This window comes from Catharus ustulatus, chromosome 1 (assembly GCF_009819885.2).
Source record: "Catharus ustulatus isolate bCatUst1 chromosome 1, bCatUst1.pri.v2, whole genome shotgun sequence".
Classification (NCBI taxonomy): Eukaryota; Metazoa; Chordata; class Aves; order Passeriformes; family Turdidae; genus Catharus; species Catharus ustulatus.
In genome coordinates, this window is record NC_046221.1 from 65,787,079 (window position 1) to 65,804,342 (window position 17,264).

Here is a 17,264-nt window from a genome sequence, read left to right on the forward strand (position 1 = left end):
AGCTGATTCTGGTTCTTTGGTGTTTCAGGCCTTTACTAGAAAATATGTGGGTGACTTTTAAAGATCTGTAAGACCTCTGACAATTTCTTCTTCTCTGATGTCTCGAATGTGGTACTTTAACCGGCATTATTATAAAGAACAGTGCTTCATGGTGCCAGTGTCAGGCATGTTGGTGCTTCATGCCAGTGTTTCTTAGCTGTTGTTCTCCCATGTCCCGTCTGTGCAGAATTCTGGAGAGAAGGTCAGCAAGGTCAGCCTGGTGGATTTGGCTGGGAGTGAGAGAGTGTCCAAAACAGGAGCTGCAGGAGAGCGCCTGAAGGAAGGCAGCAACATAAACAAGTAAGACATTGGCATATGCGGGCTGCAAACCCTCATCTTGAAGGAATTACTGTTGGTTCCCGTGCCTCCTCTTGGTGTGCTTGTCACAAATCAGCTCAAATGAGCTTCATCAGAAGCAGTTCAATATGGCTCTTTCAGCTGCTCTGTGCTGAGCAGCATGTGTTTCCTGACACTGGCATAGGGATCCTGATTCATGCTTGACTCAGATGACGGCTATATGAATTTTATCTGGAAAAAGTGACAGCAGTGCTTTTTAATTAAGCATATACCTTTTGTGATTCATTTATACACCCTGTCCCCAGGCTCATATGTTTGTCTCATCATCTGCTCAAAGAAGAATGCAAAGTTGCAGAGTTGAATGGCTTTGTTCCAACATGAATTAAAATATGTAATGGTATAATGCATAGTTTGAGAAAATCGGATCAGAATGAAGCAGTGTTGGTTTAGCATTGCCTTGGGCATTTGTGTTCAAGCAATGACAAGCCTCAAAGCACGTTTCTAGCCATAATTAGTGTGGTATTATCCAAAAGCAAGAATGTAGCACACTGTTACTGCTGTCTTAAATACACTCATTTTCTGGGAAAGAGTGTAGCTACTACATTAAAAACTACTGTTTTTTCAATTTATTTCAAAATGTTGCAAAATGTTTTGGTGTTTTATATTAGCAATGACAGCACAATGTGTGTATGAACAGCATGCATACTTCTTGATGTGTGATACAAAATTTACCTCTTGTTAATTTGAACGTTTGCTCTTCCTAGCTTAGTTTCTAATGTACTTTGTGTTTAATGCATCATATTGGTAGCCACATTGGCATAGTTCTTTTAAAAAAAGAAAAATGGGGCTGTCTTTGCTTAATGGCAGATACTGTAACCCTACCTCACAGGTTCCTAGTTAAATTCAGATCAGTTTTACTAGAAACCATATTTATATTTTGCATAAACAGAGGTGAAATTAGATATTTCTTTTTAATTTTTGGGAAAGAATTCAAACACCACCTCTCCCAACAGCTATTAACAAACTGAAAATATAACTATAGATACAGAGAGACTTCAATTTTTTTTTTTTCCTTTTAGGATATTTATTCAGTGTTAAACTTGTATGGTATCAATGCAGTAGGAGAGGATTGTTTTGCCCATGCTAAACCTCTTTGACAATACAGAACTTCAGATAAAAGCATCAAACATATCTGTTAAATATATTTTAAAAAGAATACTGGACAGCTCTACATTTTCCATTCAATTAAATTCTTATATGATATAAATCTGTAATGTTTAGTCCGTTTATATAACATTCTGTATTTGAAATCTCCTTTGGAACTGATAGGCAAAAGAGAATTCTTAGTGCTGTGCTTGGTGTCTTCTGTTAGAGTTTTGCTGTCGTAACTTTAATGAAGTCTGACTTTTTTAAGCCTCAAAGTAGATGTACATGTTTAGTCAGACTAGGTCTTCAGAGAACATTGCGATCTTCTTTAGGGTGTGATACAATTTGCTCATTAGGGAAAGGTAACATTTTTTTTCTGGAGTGATAGAGTATATTAAAACCATATACCTTACTATGTCAGCTCCTTTTCTTGCTCTATTTCTTTTATAAAACACCTCAGTAACATGTATTGGTGGCATGTGTTACATTTAACGAGATAAAAAATTGAGCTGCTGGCAAGTAAACTTGGTGCACGTTTTATTGCCTTGTAGAGGAATGAAGAAATAATGTACCTGTTTATTTAGCGTCTGTACTGTTTTTTCTGATGAAAACTGGCTAGAGCTGTGGCTAGATGCCACCTTGGTCCTACAACTTTTCCCGTTGAAAATATTTTTCCTGTCTTGGGGACAGCATATTGCAGAGGGGAGGGCTGCTCTCCCACTTACTAAAGCAGCTGAAAGTTGTGTCATTTTGTGTCAACATCTTCATCAAGTTGTAATAGAGATGCTTTCTGGTTTTTTCTCAGAGCTGATGCAGAGTTGCCTTGGTAAAGAAGGTTTCTGGGAGATTTGCCATACCTCATAGGAAAGCTGGATGTGCTTGTTCCTCCCCAGGATGTGCTAGTTCCCATACCCAATGTAGCAAAGGAGGTGCTTAACAACTCTTTGTGGTGTAGTCAAAGAACTTCTAGAACACAGTAGTAGGAGGAAGCAGAATAAACAATCTGTCAATTAGTGTCTACAAAAAAAATTACTTTCTGTGAACAGGCTGCAATTTTACCTTTGATTAGTAAAGTCATAGCTGTTGTAATTTTAACTTTAGAATGCAAAAAGAAGATGTAGGCGGGGGCACGGAATGGGTTGGGACAGGTCTGGCTCCAAGCTGATTTGAGGGAGGGTTTTAGTACTCAGAATTAACCAATAGTAAAGTAGGTTCTGCTCATTGAAGAATTTGGTTCTAAATTGTACTGAAGTAGCTTGAATGGGTGTCACTCAGGGACAGAGTTGTCTCCCTGTGATGGGGAAGTACCACTTCCTTTTAAATGCTCCTGGCTCAGACCCAAGATGGGAGTGTGCCCACTAGCAAGGACAGCCTGGTCATGCCTGAGGAACAGGGACAAGGAAAACAGACAGTGTGCAGAAATGGCACTTTGCTGTAATTTTGCAGCAAGTCCACTCTGCTTCTCCTGGACTGACTCAGTGTGCTGTGTGCTGTGTGCTGTGGGCTTAGGCCGTCTGGTTGATTCATTATATAAGTACCGTGAGATAGGATCAGAGTAATGACAGATCTCTGATGCATCATCTGGCACAAAGCAAAGCAGCTGATGAATCCTGTAATTATTTTGTTGGGCAGCCATTCCTTTTGCTGCTTCCCTTAAAGTCTTTAGACAGTTTTGTATTATGAAATCTCAAGCAAACTACATTAATTATTCAAATTTTGCTTTTATTGCAGATTTTAACAGTTATTCTTAAAATAAGATCAGAATTTATAAGGAGCAGTAATATTATTACCTGTTTTAATGCCATGTTAATAAACTGTACCTTGCAATTTCCTCTTCATTAAAATGCAGTACCCACAACTCAAATTGGTGTTGCAACCCAGCTGGGAAATAAATTTCAGTCACAGGTCTTTTTGAATCCCTGTTCTTCCTACTTCGCTTCTGACTGTCCGTTTCTTCCCCCTCCCTCAGGGTTTGACTTTGGTTTTAAGGTTTCCCCTCATTTAAAGAGAGGAGTCAGAGGAAAGCAGTCCAGGGTAGTTTTTTAGCTTTATGCTCCTTGGCCTCCCTTGGGAGTGGGGCTTTTCAGTTGTGCTGGAGGAGGTTGCTGTAGAGCAGCGTGGAGCATCCTACCATTTGCTCTTGCATGTTTAGCATGTTGTCATCTCTCTGTGGAGATCAGAGGCTGGAGGCAAGAACTAGTTCTCCTTTTTCTATCCTCCTCTCACAAACATTCAGAAGTAATTGGGCTTTTCTTTAGGCCACAGAACTAAATGTAACTTGCTATTTTTGCTATGAATTTTTCAGAAGTGAGTCAGAACATTATCCTGCAGGCAAATCTACAAAATAGTGCTCTCTTGGGAGTTACCTAGCCTTTCCTTAAATTTCTTTTAATTTTGCTCCCAGGTCTATGCTATCTTTATATGCAATGTGGAATATCTTTTGTGGCACATGTAATGGTTCTTTTTAAGTTACCCTCGGATATCTTCCTTGAAATACTCTTCCGCAACATTTTTGTAATTTTCTGAGTGCTATTTCTGAACCAGTGGTTGGTTTCAAGCAGCAATGAGGCTCTGTTATAAATACTGTGCAAATGCTGCTTATAAACCAAAATAGTATTACTTTGAAAAGAAAACACCAGAGAGTGAAGTGGAACAGTACAATTACAGATTATTTGACTATCTAATTGCAATGCTGCTGGAAGCTTTTTCCATTGGTACTTACAGAGACTAGCTGGATATTTGAGCAGGAGTGTGACAGATCCAGAAATCTCTTGGGCTTCAGTGATGTCTCCTTTAAAACCCTTTAGGCATCTGTTTAATGTTCTCAGGCTCCTCAACAAGCTCATTATCTTAAACATACTCACTCCAAGAGCCCTGATGTCGCTTAAAATTTACACTGGGTTGTATAAGAATTGCATAATATAGCACACGTATGCTTTGAATGGATTGCTGACACAGTTACCCCTGTTGGTAGAAACTGTGCATGTACCAAAATGATGAGGTGGTTATTTTTATGGTTCTAGAGTATTGTGTAGGATTCAGCTGTCTGCTGAGCAATCTTGGGGGGGGGGGGGGGTTCTCTTTTGCACTTATGCAGGACCTTTGTAACTGGGAGATTGTTTGGGCTATGCCCCCCAGAAGAAGCTACTGAGCTGCTCCCTCAATTTTAACCAACCCATTTGTCAAGGGACCTCCTAATCTGCCTCTTCTGGTCAGCAGCCTTCTATGGCTTTGTGGCAGCTGGCTGGTCACTGCTTCACCAAGCAGATGAGTACTCCTGGGCCACAGCTGCATTTGTTCTGAGGATGCCTCCTTATGGCTGGAGAATTGTTTCACTTTAGTTGGCATTTGAGTCAGCGTTCCTAAACACTGTTTCCAGAGACAGGGGTTCTTGCTGTGCTGCCAACACTGACTTGTAACACTGTCATGAGACTGCATCCAAATCAGAAAGATTTTTATCCTCTGAGGAAAGGTAGATGTCTAATCAAGGGCAGTGATTTCTCATATACTGAAGCAGTCTGTTTTACACTTTTCAAACTATTCTAAATATTTCAGCATAGTCTCAGTCTTTCTGAAATATGATCTTAGTAATACCTATGAAGAAATACTCTTGATACCAGTTTTTTCCTCCAAATATAGAACTTTAAAGAAACCCTTGCCTTTTTTTGGAGCAGGGCAATGGGCTAGCTGATTTTTTGGTGGTCATTTCTCACTTAAAATATTCTGTGATATTTTAAAATTGCATGTGAAGTTCTGCAGAGCAATCCCTTTTTTCTGTGTTGTATTAAATCTGCATTTGTAATATGTGTTAAAGCTGTTCTGCTATTTTGCATTTATAGATCACTTTCAACACTGGGGTTGGTTATATCATCACTTGCTGACCAAGCAGCAGGGAAGGGGAAAAACAAATTTGTGCCTTACAGAGACTCTGTACTCACTTGGCTTCTCAAGGTAATTTATATTTTCTGTTCACCATGTTCACAAGATGTCAGTTTATTCATTTGTAGGATTGTTGTAGTATGCCTCTGTGTACATGGACTCCTCATCTCTTTTTAAAGAAATGAGTGAAGGAGCTCTCATAGCTATGTTATTCTGAGTAATACGGGCAGCTAAGTGTATCTTGTGTTAATTCAATGTAAAATCCTACTTGACTGTTTTCAGTTGTAATGGAATCAAAGGTGGTAGAGGTGGCTAGAAATGTTTGTGGAACACACAGATTAGTTTATATCCAGAGTATATTTCAGTGCCTAAATAGTACTTTCAGTGCCTTTATTATGTATTTTAAGTGAAAACACTGTATAGTCTCAGAATAATTTTTAACGCTTGAACGTTCTATGGCTGCACTACAGGACAACTTGGGAGGAAACAGCCAAACTGCCATGATAGCCACAATTAGTCCAGCAGCAGACAACTATGAAGAAACACTCTCAACTCTGAGATACGCAGACAGAGCCAAAAGGATAGTTAATCATGCTGTAGTGAATGAAGATCCAAACGCTAGGGTCATCAGAGAATTGCGTGAAGAAGTTGAAAAACTGAAAGAACAGCTCTCACAAGCTGAGGTAACCTTATACACAGTACAATGTAAAATGAGTTTCTCAATGAAAAGTCACATTGTGTGGAAGACTAACTTTCTTACAAAATGTGGAAAGGAAGAGTCTTGCACCCATTGTCTTTTCTTTCTTTTCTTTTAAAAAAAATAATTAACCTTTTTTCCTGAATCCAACATAATGTATACTTATCTTTAATGACTTTTAAATGAGGACAGCAATGTACTGATGGTGACCCTTTTCAGTTCTTGAGGAACTTAAGACCAGGCAGTAATTGATGCAGCACAGATAAGAACTAGATTACATCTTCATTGTGTAGACTCTCTTATTAGCAGATTTATTTTTTTTTTTCATTGGTGGACTATATGTTAAGTCAGATGGAAAAGTGTGAGAAACCATAAATCATGTATTGGACAACAAAATTTAGGGGACATTTCTCTCTGACATTTGTGAAAATCTATTAAAAATTGTCAGAAATGCAATGCTAAAAACCATCAACAATTTACTTCACTGCCTTAATAGCTGACACTGTGTGATTGATGCTTATCTTAGATTTATACTTCTACTTGAAGAATAAAGTATCCAGATAGGATAGTTTATTTGGTATCCAGGGTATCTGGGGAAATTGGGTTTATTTTATTTCCAAATATGGAAAATATTTGTAATCTTTTCAGGAAAGACACAAAATACTGGAAAAAGAACAGAACTGTGCTTGAGGATAAATTTGTGTGATGTTTAAATTTCATCCTCGTTTAAGGAATAGTGTTATTCATGTGAGCATTCCTTATAGACTGAAATAGGGAAAATCATCTTTAAGGAAAAGGAGCCATTCACTTCTTTTATAAATAAAAACCTGTTCTAAGCCCTTATTTTAATTTGGAAAATATTATTGTAGCATGTTGTTAATTATGTTGGCAGGCTGCAGCTGAACACAATCAGTAGGAAGGTGTCCAGAGTCTTACTAGTTATTTTGTTAAGTGTTTTTTCTTCTACCTTCTGTTAAAAACAGTCATATAGGGTTATAGGCCAGCCTGTTCAATTGTTACTTGGCACTGGACATATTCAAGTCCTTTGCTTTTGTTTCCTGTTGTGAAATGAGAAGCCTGTGTTAGCTCCAGAACATGCCTTCCCTTGAAGGTAATACACAGGGTCAGTCTGAAAGCTTTAATGCAATTCTAAGAACACTTAAAAAACCAAGACAGAATGGAAGGCTAAATGTCTAGAGGAATTTGTGTTTGAAACTGATGTTGGAAGAAAAACATTGCACTTGAACTTCAGACAGATAGGAATTAAGATTTTTAAATATTCACATTTTTTTATACAGACAGTGAAGTTTGAGTGGTCAGGCCCAGAGATTTTTTTTCTTCCCATTAGCTCGGGAGCTATGTCAATCTTCAGCCATTTCAGATCTGGATCCAACAAAGGTTGTTTCTGTCCTCCTTTGCAGGTATCCTATTTCTTCAACTTCTGCCTTGAAAAACCTGGGAACATAGTAGAAATCTATACTTTTTGCATTTGATGTTATGTTGCTGTGTTCAGTTTTCTTGTGCAAGCAGATGTCGCAGTGGTAAGAGTAGCTGAGAGTTTTTGCTAATTTCTACCTTTTAGGCCATGAAGGCACCAGAACTGAAGGAAAAATTGGAAGAATCGGAAAAACTAATAAAAGAACTGACAGTCACCTGGGAAGAAAAGCTAAGGAAAACAGAAGAAATTGCACAGGTACTTCAGAAATTTTTAGGAGAAAAGTCAGATACTCATATAATACTAGTCAGTTGAACTTCATGAACTTTAGTGGACTATGCTGTTTTCCCACTACTTATTTGAAATGTATCTGCATTTTTGTCTTTTCCCCTTGTTTCTGGTTTTGGGATGTGTTCGTTTGTTTGTTGGTGGTTTTTTTTAAAAGTCTGTATTTTATTAGCATAAATCAAGTGGTGTCATGATAGCATTGACAAAAGGCAGTATTTGATTTTAAAATAAAACATCAAAATATGTTTGGGCAGCTCATTTATTTATAAGACCACAGTGGAACCATGGATATGTTTCCCTTGAAGTGGCTAAGAAAGTGAAGAATTACAAAACGATCAGAATTCTGGGTGGCATTTGTTGCTTTTGCTTTTAGTGATTTCTAACCAGAAAAGGAAAATGCATACATGTAGTTACTAATGTGTATTTGTTATTTTTTTTTGTACGTAAAAAAAACCTCTTCTGGATTCTAGTGTAAAGTAATTTCATGAATACAAGCCGCAGCAATTTGACAAAAATTTTGGTGGAAACCCGGAAGTGCGGCTAATAGTCGGGGGCGGCTAATATGTGAATAATTTTCTGACATTTACAACCCCAGACGTGCCAGCCAGAGTGCCGAGCCAAGCACCTGCCAGTAAAAGCCGGCATTTCGCAATTGTTACAGTGTTACCGTGTTGCCCTGGCTCCCTGCAGGCAGCACGGGGGGGCGGGGAGAGAGGTGGGAGAGCTCTCTTCTTCCCTCCTCTGCCGCAGCCCAGGGGAGGAGGGGGGGGGGGCACGCCGCCATTGCCGCGTCTCGGGGAGCCGACGGGAGCCCCGCGCAGCCATTGCTGTGGCCTGGGGAGGCGTGTGGAAGCGCACGCCGTCATTGCCGCGTCTCGGGGAGCCGACGGGAGCCCTGTGCAGCCATTGCCGCGACCCGGGGAGGAGGCGGGGTGCTTTGTCTGCGCCCGCCGCCGGTGCCACGGGCGCGGGAAAGCTCCGTCCCCGCCCGCCGCCGCTGCCGTAGGAGCGGGGGAAGCTCCGTCCCTGCCTGCCACCGCGGGGCAGCGCCGACCCGGGGTGACCGAGCCCAGTGGCAGCGGCGGCAGCACCGGGCTGGGCCACCTGGCCCCGTCAGTGGCCCCTAGCGGGCCAAGCCTGCACAGCCTTAGCTCAACCAGTAAACCCCGCCATCCCGCGGTTCTGTTACTAATTGCACGCGGGTCCTCGCTGCGAACGACAGAGCGGCTTATATTCAGGTGCGGCTTATTTATGGACAAAAACCGAAATGTTTGCCAACACCCAGAGATGTGGCTTATACTCAGTGCGGCTTGTATTCGTGAATTTACTGTACTTTTCCATTATTTCCTCCATCCATAGCTTGAAGAATAAGTGGTGTTGCTTTCCCTTTCTAGTCTTAATGTTCCAGAAGCATGTTTTGGTGGAGCCACTGTTTAAATAAATTTAAAAAACAAAAAAAGGGCAATGGGAAATCCCAAACCTAAGCAACCAAACAAAAAAAACACCCAAACTGTAGCAAAAAAAAAAGACTCGTGATCAATTAAGTGCTTTAACTGAATTAATAATGAAACTGCAAAAGAATAGGCCTGAACTGTGATATGCTGTTTTCTAAATAAGCTACGACTATGATTATCTATAATTTCACGATTATAAGCCGCACCATTTTGACTTAAATTTTGGTCCAAACCCAAAGTGCGGCATATAATCAGGTGCGGTTTATATACGGACAAAGAACAAAAAGTTGCTGTTTTAGTTTGGAGGACAGGTGTCTGCTGAGAAAGGCAGGAACTTCTCTTTGAAATGGAGAATGTAAACCCCCTCCCTCCAAATTATTATAATTTTGAAATCAAGGGGCTTTCAGGCAAAGATATGGGAATTAGGAATAACAGTTCTTTGCTAGGGAAATTAAAATAGAAATACAATAATACAAAGAAACAAACTCCAAACCCTGACAAAGTCAGAGTACAACCTGACACCTGTCAGACAGGGTGTTGGTAGCAGTCCCATTAAATGGTTGCTGCATCCTCCTGCAGTGACAGATGTGATTTAGTTGAAGCAGTGCTCCTGCAGAAGGTGCAGTTTTCCTCTGGAGGTCCAGTGGTGATGTGGAGAAATCCGGTTTTCCTCTGGAGTCCAGTGGAGAAAGGGACTCCTTTAGTGTCCCAAAACCTCTGTTTTTATCTTGGTAAGAAATGTTGGGCTCTTCCCCCTGGCTGGAGCAACTTCCAATGGGATGCAGTAATTTTATCAGTCCCACAGTGGGACTCAATGGGCCATTAGCAGAAAATGACTCGCTGGAGGAAGGATGGGTTGTGCAAAGATAAAGAACAATGCCCTACCTGGTTTCAATGGATGACCCATTAGCAGATAATATCTCCCATGGAGATAAGGATCACTGCCCCCACCCTCAACAGATGGTGATAGAATAGATACCTTTTATCACACTCTGTATTGTAACGTGCGGCTTATAATCAGGTGCGGCTTATGTATGGACAAAAAACAAAAAGTTGCTGGCACCCAGAAGTGCAGCTTATACTCAGTGCGGCTTATAATCGTGAAATTACTGTAATTGAAACTGAGTTTCACTTTTTACTAACAGAAAGATTCAAAGCCACATTGTATAACTTATAAGTAGGTTTAATAAACTCAATAGAGCTGTGTAGATAAGTCTAATAAATTTAATAGGTGTGCTAAAGTAAGCTCCACTTTGGGGAGGCAGGTGTTTGAGGATTACATCTAACCTTTTATGGTTGGTGTGTAAAAATATTCTACTGACTTTATGGTACCTGACCAGTGTCTGATGATGATATATGGAATGCATACTCAGCATGTGCATCTTCAGCTTTAGTTTCTCTGTGCTGCTCCCTAGATATTGCAGCAGGCAAGATTAATCTATTTTTGTTGCAGGAGAGGCAAAGACAGCTGGAGAGCATGGGAATCTCCCTTGAGTCTTCGGGTATCAAGGTTGGGGATGACAAGTGTTATCTGGTGAACCTGAATGCAGACCCTGCACTCAATGAGCTTTTGGTTTACTATTTAAAGGTAAGGATGTGAACAGGATATTTACACAGAATGGAAGGACACTTGCTTTGAATTTCTGATTTTCTAATTTACTCGGAGGGGATGTAGATTTTTTTACTGCAGCAAAATAGGATAGACCTCCTCCTACTTTTAGGCTTTTGTTCCCCCTTTGAAGTTTAGCTTCACTGTTTTCCTAATTGATCTCCTGATTGCCAACAGTGGGAGAAATGCTCAGTGTGGACCAGTGTTGAGATCAGTTCTAGCTTTTCCAGGCAGGATGTGCCTGGCCAGTTGTCTTCTGGCCTGAACTTCAAACAGGAGCTTCATGTTAGATGCTTCGTTTTGTTAGCGAGCTGGGGAGTGCTTTAAATATGTGAAGAGTTAATCATAAACAGATGATGTTTGGTTGTAATCAGTAAGAATAACATAGTTTTCAATGACGGGGACTCTTGTAGAGAGAGAGAGAGTTAAGAAAAGTACTGTTGAAAATGTACAGAAATGTATTTTCCCAGTGTCATTAGCTTTCATACCATTCTTTTAACATTTCCCATGCCAGAAGGAAGAAGTGTCAAATACAAACCTAGTAGATTTGCAGGCAAATGTGAGCTACTTGTCAATAATATATGAAGGACTATTTTGTCCATTTTTGTAGCTACTCATGTGTTTTGGTAGCTGAAGGAGGGCTTCTTTATTTGAACAGTAACAAATAAAACACAACTTCTCAAACACTAACAACATAAACTTTTCCTGCAGAATGTTGTCTTGGAATTATGTAGAAAATAGTATGTTTAGTTGAGTCGATGTATAACTGTTTTCTGAAAAGCAGAGAGCTTGCACCTTCTTTTACTGTCCATGCTGTTCTTTTAATTATGCCTATATGTCATGGGTGGTTTTCTTCTGGATTTTGTGTTTAATGTGTGTATGCAGGCATAGTATGAGAATACTTTTAAATCAGCATTCGTCTGTCAACTGCTTTATTTTGATTTAGCTAAAACTATGAAGTTCAGGGCATAACAACAGTTTGTGTGTGACTTGCAGTCTGTGGCACCATTTCTGCTCGACAGACATACAAACTGTGCAGTCTCAGCACTTCAGCTAATATTTTCTTAGTTATGTCAACAGTGGTAGCTTGCTTGTCTCTTAGTAACAACTTGTTTTCTAGGATCACACAAGAGTTGGTGCAGATACTTCTCAGGATATACAGCTCTTTGGTATAGGAATCCAACCAGAACACTGTGAGATTGATATTGCTTTAGATGGGGAAGTTACACTCACACCAAAAGAAAATGCAAGGTAAGGAAGATCAGCAGCACTTTTCATTCAAATGGAAATTTTCTATTCTTTGACAGAACATGGCTTTCATGCATTTTTATTTTATACTGACAGAAGTATTTTTTTCAATACAGTTGACTTAAACAGATACATAGAGGGAAATTCAGCAATTAAAACTAAGATTTCCCTGCACATGTGAGCAGCCACCCACCCAGTCTGCAGGGCAACAGGCTGTCACTGGTTTGGCTTAGAATAAGCCATCTAAAGAAGGTATTTGGTAGGAGTGAGGGGCCATTGGCTGGCTGTATCTTGGGTGCCTGAGATGCTGCTGGCTGTCCTGCCCTGTGTGATGGCATAGTAGCCTGTGCCTTGATGGCAGAGAATAAATAGTACCTCGTGAGTAGTTCCTGTTGTAAAGTTCAGTATTTTGAGAGGAAGAGGTGCTTTCAAGATCTGAATTCTTTTCTAAATCCTTAATTACTGTCGTGTCTCATTAATACGCAGTGTAAAATCATGGTTGATCTTTTGTTTCAGCTTCTGTATTTTAATCATTTTTCATTCCAGGGGCACTGTGGCTCCTTGGGTGGAATTGTGTATGTCTTTGTCACTTGATCTCCACTAGCACGTGATAAAGCAGTACCTTTGTCCTAGTTAATAGTCATGCTGCTTATCTGAAATTTGACTATCTAAATAATGTGCAGATTAGTATTGGAATGAGAAACTAAATTCTGAGAGACACATAAAAAATCTGATTTCTTTCATTCTTCCTTTAGTAAAAGGCACTTGTATTTTTCTTCTGCAGGCTACAGTACAAAATTTCAAACAGATGGGATTCAGGCTTGTGGTGATAGAATTACTACATTGGAAATCAGTAATTTTGATTGGCAGGAACAAGGGCACATGTCAGTGGAAAAAACGTATTTTGTTTTACTCAGGGCTGATCTACAAAGCTTAAGTAACTGTTCTTAAGATACTAGTATTAACAGAAAATTAGCTACCAGAATTTCACTGGACAAAGTTAAATAAAGATCTGATTTAAAATGAAATGCTTACATGTTTGTGTTGACTTACATGAGAGAAACAGCTGAAATGAGAATGCTGCATCTGAAAAGGCCTTTTTCATTTTACTGAAGTTTTTTCCCCTTTCAAATAAAATGCTCTGCTGCGTGACTCACACATGCAAAAGTTCAACAGCTCAATTTTTCCCATTTTGTGATTGAGACTTAAATACAAAGAAACCTACAAAGAAATACAGCAGTATACCAGATGTTCACAAAAATAGACCCTTGTTAATAATAGAGACTCCATTTGTTGAAAGAATAAAACTTGGATCTAAGAATCTTTTCTTATGCTTGAATTCCGAATATGTTAACAGCATGTTTTACAACTCTGTGTTGACTAAGTTGCATCTTGGAGAGCTCTATCAGTAGAATTTGCATACATTTAAGTTTGGGCTTTATAAGAAACAGGCACTGACCCAGTTTGAGAAACAGACATTTAAAGAAAACCTTGCAACCAAAATCAGCTCTGTCTGTATGTTTACTGCAGAGTTTTTTCAGCCAAAGGCAGAGAAGAAAGGTGCTAATTCTAACAATAGAAATCAGACCAGTAACTTTCCCATTGATTCTTTCATGAGAACCTAGCTAGTTTGTTACCATATAATACAAATGACTGTCAGTAGATGGGAGAAACAGCAGTATATCTTTCAGTATTTCACTGGAGCTGTATTTTTTTCTTTCAGGTCCTGTGTAAATGGTGCACTGGTATGTTCTGCCACTCAGTTATGGCATGGAGATAGAATATTATGGGGAAACAACCACTTTTTTAGGTAATAGTTGATGTTTATGTTCTACACACTTTGCATTTGGCCTGTTTTTTTTCCTTTCGTTATTCCAGATAAATTTTTTTTATAAACTAAATTTCCATTTTTTCTCAGAATCAATTTACCAAAGAGGAAACGACGAGATTGGCTGAAAGACCTTGAGAAAGAAACTTCCTTAGGAGAGCATGACCTGGATGCAGCTAGTGAAGCTTCTTCAGAACCAGACTACAACTATGAGTTTGCACAAATGGAAGTTATTATGAAGACACTGAATAGTAATGGTAAGGCAACTACCAGATAAAAATGTTCTTTTGGATTGTCTAACAAATTCAGCTTGGAACTCAATTCCTGGTTAAAACAAGCAATACAGAGGCCTTTGGAGGATTTTCAGGATAAGATATTTTACACACACATATATATATATATATAAAAATATGTGTACCAAGGTATAAATATACACACACAAATTAGTAGTTGTTTTGTGCCCTGACATGATTTTATCTGTACCTCTGCTCTCTTTTATAGTGCAGCTGAGTTGTAACCATATGCCTGTCAAATTATCGTCCAAATTTACTGAGTTCTTTTTTTTGCAAGTCACTGTAGAAAAAAGGGGTGCACCATATATATGGCTCAGTTAGTTTCATTCTGTTTTTTGTATGAAGTGTTACTGACACCATTTTAACCTTAATTAAAAAAACATTGGAATTATAACAAACCGATAGGCAAATGCCAGTTTGTTTTTCAACACTTGATCACTCTCAATAGTTCATTTCAGCTTTGTTAAAACAAATTGTGATGCTATTTTGCAACACAATAAGATATATAGATACAATAATGGCATGGTGTATATAAAACTGTATGGCTTTTGCATGATTTCCAGAAGGCAGGTCATAATTCATGTGATACAACAGAGTATAAGGAAATGCTGAAAAACTTGGTAAACTACTGAGTGCTTTGCAGGGGTGTTTTAATACACAAAAATCAGAGAGGCAAATACCTTGGTGTTTGGTCCCTCACCAAGAAGACATAGTACGGGGTGTTTCTTTGCTTTCTGTTCTCTTTTCTTCATATCTTCACAGTATTTCCATTGTTTGCTGTGGTTTGTATGTTGAAATACAGCATTTACTTTTTGGTTTATCTCCCCTTATTCTTTTACTTTGTTGTGCCATTGAGTACAACATGATGGTTTCCTATGTTCGATGCAGCAATACTTCGCAGGTTTTTTACAGTTTAATTTTTAATGAGATTGCTTGTGTGAGTTACAGGATCAGGTCACTTAAATTGATGTGAAATTGCTGTTTGATAACAGAAATATACTCATTATGGTTCACTCATACCATGAGATGAATTTCAGATGAATCTACCATCCTGGTGGTCTTCAGTGTTGTCATCCCTTGTGAAGATTCTGTTGCCCGTTTTAAGGCCTCAAACCATCCCATATCTGTGCCAAAACTGGGACAAAGGTTTTGAACTCAATTGGCTTGTGCATGAGGCTGCTGGAAAAGTCTGAAAGCATTAATTGATGCTTGATCTGCTTGTTACTAACTGGAGATTTGACTGAAGTGTATCAGTCTATAATGAGTCAATGTTCGTTGAACAGGGGTCGCATTTTTTGGTTTTCATGTGTTGTTATCCAACTGATTGAAAAGGTTCTTCACAACATTCCAAATGTCTTTACATTTTAGTTCAGTAAGCTTTTCTGATTGTGGTCCAGGCCAATTTTTGTTTTGGTTGGTTGCTTTCTGTGCCTTGGTCAAGAACAGTTCAGACCTTGCTGTTCCTTAAAACTCTTTCTTCCCTACTGCAGAGCAAATATTTGCAGTCATACACAGACTGTTTCAGAAGGGTCATATCCCAATTTCTGCTGCTTCTGTTCACTCCCACATAGGTGTTGCTTGACTAATTTGGAGTAGTTAGTGATAATAAAATGCTGACAAAACAAGTGACTGTGAAGATAATTGCCAGGTCTTTTGATTAGAAGTTGGATAAACAGAACCTAGCAGCATTTTCTCAGTGGTATGCCTAAAGTACCTTTTTTCTAACAGGCTTCCAGTTTGTTGTGTAAGAGATAAAGCAGCTTTATTGCAGTACCATTTATTTATTCTTCCTTAAAATGAAAAGTAATTATGGATAAAGAAGAAGAAATAACTAAATGACTGAAGACTGTTAATACTATTATGCATATTCTCTGGAGAAGTCTTAAGAGGGGAATGAAGAGGTATTTTGAAAATTTGATTGGGTAATTATTTTATAATCTTGTAGAGATGCAGCCCAAAGCAAGAGAGTTTGGTTTTCCTTTGTTTGGTTTTTGGATTCCCCCCTCCCCGTGGATTTGTTTGAGAATTATAATCCTCTTAAAATAAATATCCTGGTGGCTTCTCCAGGGTGCAAACACATTTGTTTTTATGGCATGTAACCAGTACAACAGTGTCACAGACTCCATCCAGCTCCAAAGAACCTCTGAGGAAAATGTGTAACTTTGAAAACTTCTGTAAAGAAAACATCCAGATTCTTTCTTCCTTCAGCATGTTAACTTTGTGGGATTCTGTCAGATCAGCTTTGTACTACTAATTTGTGATGCATCAAAGAAGTTTATTTTATTCTTGTATACTGTGCAGTGGTTAAGTAAACAGTGTGATTAGGGTTAGGCAGCTTCTCATTTTAACAAACAAAACTGTTACAGCTCAGGGAGAGGATTTTCATAAAACTTAGCAAAGCAGCCTGTCTCTTCTAGCTTGCTTAGACAAATATACTTGCAAGAAATCTTAGGGAACTCCTTCAGCATCAGTGTGACTGGATTAACAGATTCCAGATGTGAAATAGGTGACATTGTAGCAAGGTAATAAATGCTGCTCATCCTATGAAGAAAATACACCTTTATGTTCAGTGTTAGTAGTCTATGATTTTGCAGGGGATTAACTGCATATGAATATTTTTTTTCAGGGTCATTGAACTCTTATCACAAATTTGTAAAGGATTGGGACTTGGAACTTTTTAACACTGTATGGAATTTGCTGTGTATTTGGCAGGCACCGGGTAGAATCTTCCTTAATTTATTTAAATTTCCATTAGGAATCTAAAATTGTAGAACATGGTGTTTAAATTCAATTTAAACACTGTTGTAGTTCTTTTAAATTTTAAAAAGAACTTGACCATTTTTTTCTTCAAATTCTACCTAGATAGTTTATAACTCACAAAATATTTAACTTTTTTCCTTTGATAGAGTTAGGGTTTTCTTAGTAAACTCTTTCAAAAACTAAATTTAAAAATTTTCTAAAACTGTGAATTTACCTTTTGTATTACAAGACAAACATAACCTACCCTTTTTTCTTTTTTTCCCAAGTAGTATAGGATTATGTTGGTATTGG

General features: G+C 38.7%; 1 protein-coding gene across 4 annotated transcripts in view; it reads left to right on the plus strand.

The window, feature by feature from the left end:
• The window catches only part of KIF13A (kinesin family member 13A), a 113,585-nt gene that overhangs the window by 64,715 nt on the left and 31,606 nt on the right, over window positions 1-17,264 (plus strand). For all 4 annotated transcript variants that reach the window (XM_033054127.1, XM_033054101.1, XM_033054111.1 and 1 more), the window contains 8 exons: window positions 227-339; window positions 5,322-5,433; window positions 5,832-6,044; window positions 7,641-7,751; window positions 10,689-10,823; window positions 11,965-12,095; window positions 13,816-13,902; window positions 14,011-14,177. In XM_033054127.1, the coding sequence (XP_032910018.1) occupies window positions 227-339; window positions 5,322-5,433; window positions 5,832-6,044; window positions 7,641-7,751; window positions 10,689-10,823; window positions 11,965-12,095; window positions 13,816-13,902; window positions 14,011-14,177 (1,069 nt within the window). The remainder of the gene's footprint in view (window positions 1-226; window positions 340-5,321; window positions 5,434-5,831; window positions 6,045-7,640; window positions 7,752-10,688; window positions 10,824-11,964; window positions 12,096-13,815; window positions 13,903-14,010; window positions 14,178-17,264) is intronic.